The following is a 4,059-nucleotide window of genomic DNA, read 5'->3' on the forward strand; positions in this document are numbered from 1 at the left end:
AAGTAGCTCCGTCCTCAAAGGTTTAAGTTATTCTGCAAGGTGCAAATGTGCAAATATGACTATTCTACATGTTACCCGCAAGGGGATAAAAGGGATACTTTAGAAAATAATAAAAATCACCCAGTATCACTAAAATTAAGAGCCTTGTGTGATAACAGCCCCCATATAAGTTAAAACGTGCCTTAATGTTACAAAATTGCAAAGAAATGTTGTGGTCATGATACAGCGATTGACAAAAAAAAAACGTTTCATTGAGACCTATTCACACCAAACTTTGTTATATTTCCGCTGTGACTTTAAATCGTAAGGATAAAACTCCTCCCTCTTGAGTCGCTCTACTGTCAACTAAAAAAAACAAAAAACAAAAAAACTCCCATGCATGCATCGGAATGGTAAAACGAGAATGCGCATGGATGCCCGTGCGACGGTGTGGAGCAGTAGAAGTTGATGAAGAGACTATTGGCCATCAAATATTCATATTTAAGCGCGTCTCTTAAATTAAACTGCAAATAGGTCTCCATTAAGTCTTTTCTCTGTTGGGGGCCGATCAGACTCACTGACTGATGGAAATAGAGAAGAGGAAAAAGGGGAAATCTCTTCGCTCAAGCAGAAGCACCACGCACTGGCGGGGCAACATTTAGCGTCTTTTTTTTTTTCCGGGTGAAATATAGAGTTTTTTTGTTTGTTTGTTTGTTTTTCGTCAATTGATGGACTATGTAGTTAGTGTTTACATTTGCAAGTAGTATGCTATTGAGTCCGATATGTCTAATGTGACGCCGAGCAAAAGCGTGGAATGGCTGCAACTCGAGTTAGAGTCCGGAGGCACTTCTCTCCTCCTGCTGGACTGCCGTTCACATGAGCTTTATGAATCATCCCACATAGAGACCGCCATAAACCTGGCCATTCCGGGACTGATGCTCCGGAGGTTCAAAAAGGGCAACATACCAATCCGGGCTATCATTCCCAACCACGAGGATAAGGAGAAGTTCATAAGACGGTGCAAGACGGACACGGTCCTCCTGTACGATGAGTGCTCCGTGGACTGGCAGGACAGCGGGGCTCCGACGTCGGTTTTGGGTTTACTTCTTCAAAAACTGTGGGAAGACGGCTGTAAAGCGTATTACCTGGAAGGTAAATGTTTTATCCTTTAAAAACAAACGAACAATAAACAGTGAACTGTACATGCAAAGATGCTGTGCTCGTAATGGATTTCTTAAGGACAGAAAACGCCTCACGTCGCTTTACGGTTTTAATCGCTAAAACGTCATTTAAGACCAATTTTAAGAAAGCTTTGGCCCAGTAGCAGCACAGCTTCATTATAAGCTGGCGAAGAAATCATTTTTCAGTGGAGCAGAAGTTTTGACGGTGTGAGGTTTTTAACTTTCCCTTTGCAGCTTCTGGGGTTTAAAACGAAACTGTAAATGGTTATTGCGTTATACAAACGTAAATGTTAGATGCTCATCCTGTGTTGTGTTTGCGATTTGAAGCTTGATAAGAAGTTTGTGTGTCACACAAACTGAGATTCTCAATTAAAATTCCAAAATGGCTGCGCCATGTTTTGCTCTAGCAGGAACAGGCATGCATTTCATGAATGGCCTCTTTGGGGGGTCTTTACAGTATTGCCAGTATCAACACCCAGCAGATATTTGTCATTGATATATGATTTAAATAGACTATTTATATAAAGTTCCAGTTAAAAAAAAAAATTTAAATGCTTTGAATGTGTATGTGTGAATTGGTTGTGTTTTGGCTCTCGTCCAGGTGGGTTTGTAAAGTTCCACACAGAGTACCCAGAGCACTGTGAGACTCTCTTGGACAGCTCCTGTCCCAGCTCCTCTCCGCCAGTGTCTGTCTTGGGCTTTGGAAATCTCCGAATCAGCTCAGATTGTTCCGACGGAGAGTCTGATCGCGAGCCCACCAGTGCCACAGAGTCTGAAGAGAGCCCCATCTCCAGCAATCAGCCTGCCTTCCCTGTCCAAATCCTACCCTACCTTTATCTGGGCTGTGCCAAAGACTCCACTAACCTAGATGTGCTGGGCCAGTACAACATCAAGTACATCTTGAACGTTACACCCAATCTCCCCAACATGTTTGAGCACGATGGACACTTCCGGTACAAACAGATTCCCATTTCGGACCACTGGAGTCAGAACCTGTCCCAGTTCTTTCCAGAGGCAATATCATTTATAGGTGAGTAACTCAATAACTGGATTTGTTGGATATAAAAGTTGCAGGCACGCTTTTCACAAAGTTTAATTTGCTTTGCCAGAAGGAGTGTTGTGAAGAGTAGGTCGTAAGTCCAAGTAGGTTTGGCAGCTTTTTGTTCATGAAATTAAATCCAACTGGCTGAGCAAATTATTTTGTCATTTTTTTTTTTTTATTAATAACAAACTGCATGATTAATAACAATCATGCCTGTGCTGTTCACTGGCTATTATTACAACTCCTTGAAAGTGCTTGGTGGACAGGTGGGAGTTTGGTGGGAGATGAGAGGCTGCTATCAGATGTTAGACAACAGGATCACATGTATGCAGAACAGCAGCCCCAAAAGGGGACACCTCATTTTTTTTGTTTTTGACAGCACCACAGTGTTGTTTTAATTTTGCTTTTGATTTGGCGTTTCTGTCACAGCACCTGAAACCACACAGCTTGTCACTTGTTTTGTTTGGTGGTTGCGGTGCTGTTTATGTATCCTGAACTAGAATGAGGAAGGAAGAGTTGTTTCCACTCTCTGGGCTGTGTTTGATCACAGGGTTGCAAGCTTTGTTGAGTTATTTAAATTGCAGTTGTTTACTAATGTCTGCAACTAACAGGGCGTTAAGTATACTGTTTTCTTGTTAAAAGCAGACTTTTGCCATCAGGGACGCTCCTCTCCACTATGAGCCAGAACACGCTGATAACTAAAATGTGAAAACTGCAAGAGTGTGTTAGATTTGATCAGATGTGGGTAACCAAAGAGTTCTGCTGACTTTAGTCTACCTTTTCTCTCACAGATGAGGCTAGATCAAAGCAATGCGGTATCCTGGTCCACTGCCTGGCCGGCATCAGCCGCTCAGTCACCGTCACTGTGGCCTACCTGATGCAGAGACTCAACCTCTCGCTGAATGACGCTTACGACTTTGTCAAGAGGAAGAAGTCCAACATTTCACCAAACTTCAACTTCATGGGTCAGCTCTTGGATTTTGAGAGGACTCTGGGGCTGCACAGTCCCTGTGATAACCGTTCTACTAACGAGGAGCAGCTCTTTTTCACCACACCAACCAATCACAATGTCTTTCAGCTAGAGTCGACATGAGGAGTGATAGTACAGCTTTTTGTTTTTTTTTTTCTTTTTTGTGGTTTCCTGAGGTGTCTCTGAGGTTTTCTGAGCCTGTCAGATGCCTAACTGGCTGACACAAGCAGTACGTCAGTTACAGTATTTCTGCACCAAAAGGAACTACCCACATATGCAGAAACAATACTCTGTTAGATCCGGTCTGAATGCCTTAATATCTAACACAAGGATAAAATTTGGTATCTGACATACATGGCATTAATGTACGGTCATGTACAGCCAGAATAACAGGACATTTCATAACTTTTCTGTAAACTCTAGCATTGTTGTTTGACTGTTATTTTGCTATTCACCAGCTGTGCAATGGAAGTTTCTGTATTTGTATCAGTTATGAACATTGCCTTGATGGTCTAAAACAGGGATCCTCAAATCCAGGCCTCGAGGTGTCCGGTGTCCTGCAGCTTTTAGATGTCTGTGCTTCAACACACCTGAGTCAAATATAGAAGTCATTAGCAGGACTCTGGAGAACTTCACTGCATACTGAGGAGGTAATTCAGCCATTTGATTCAGGTGTGTTGGATCAGGGATACATCTAAAAGCTGCAGGACACCGGACCTCGAGGCCTGGATTTGAGGATCCCTGGTCTAAAACAAGTCTTTGGCCAATCAGAATGTTTTCCGTGGACTGATCTGAGATGCTTGTTGGGTACTTTAGCCGAGGGGGGAAAAAAGCCACTGCAATGATCCCATCTTGAATTAATGTCCAGTTGTTCTTCTGCTGGCTGT

General features: G+C 42.8%; 1 protein-coding gene across 1 annotated transcript; it reads left to right on the top strand.

The window, feature by feature from the left end:
* Positions 1–397: 397 nt before the first annotated feature.
* On the top strand, positions 398–3,752 carry LOC115782504 (dual specificity protein phosphatase 7-like). The gene is made up of 3 exons (XM_030732691.1): positions 398–1,131; positions 1,762–2,190; positions 2,994–3,752. The coding sequence occupies exons 1-3, from the start codon at positions 762–764 to the stop codon at positions 3,293–3,295; spliced, it is 1,101 nt and encodes a 366-aa protein (XP_030588551.1). The 5' UTR covers positions 398–761; the 3' UTR covers positions 3,296–3,752.
* Positions 3,753–4,059: the final 307 nt, after the last annotated feature.

This window comes from Archocentrus centrarchus, chromosome 7 (assembly GCF_007364275.1).
Source record: "Archocentrus centrarchus isolate MPI-CPG fArcCen1 chromosome 7, fArcCen1, whole genome shotgun sequence".
In the NCBI taxonomy this organism is placed as follows: domain Eukaryota; kingdom Metazoa; phylum Chordata; class Actinopteri; order Cichliformes; family Cichlidae; genus Archocentrus; species Archocentrus centrarchus.

Coding starts and splice junctions, on each gene's coding strand:
- LOC115782504 (XM_030732691.1), top strand. CDS start 762: ATGTCTAATGTGACGCCGAGCAAAAGCGTGGAATGGCTGCAACTCGAG. Junction 1,132..1,761: donor TAAAGCGTATTACCTGGAAG/GTAAATGTTTTA, acceptor GCTCTCGTCCAG/GTGGGTTTGTAAAGTTCCAC. Junction 2,191..2,993: donor AGAGGCAATATCATTTATAG/GTGAGTAACTCA, acceptor TTTCTCTCACAG/ATGAGGCTAGATCAAAGCAA.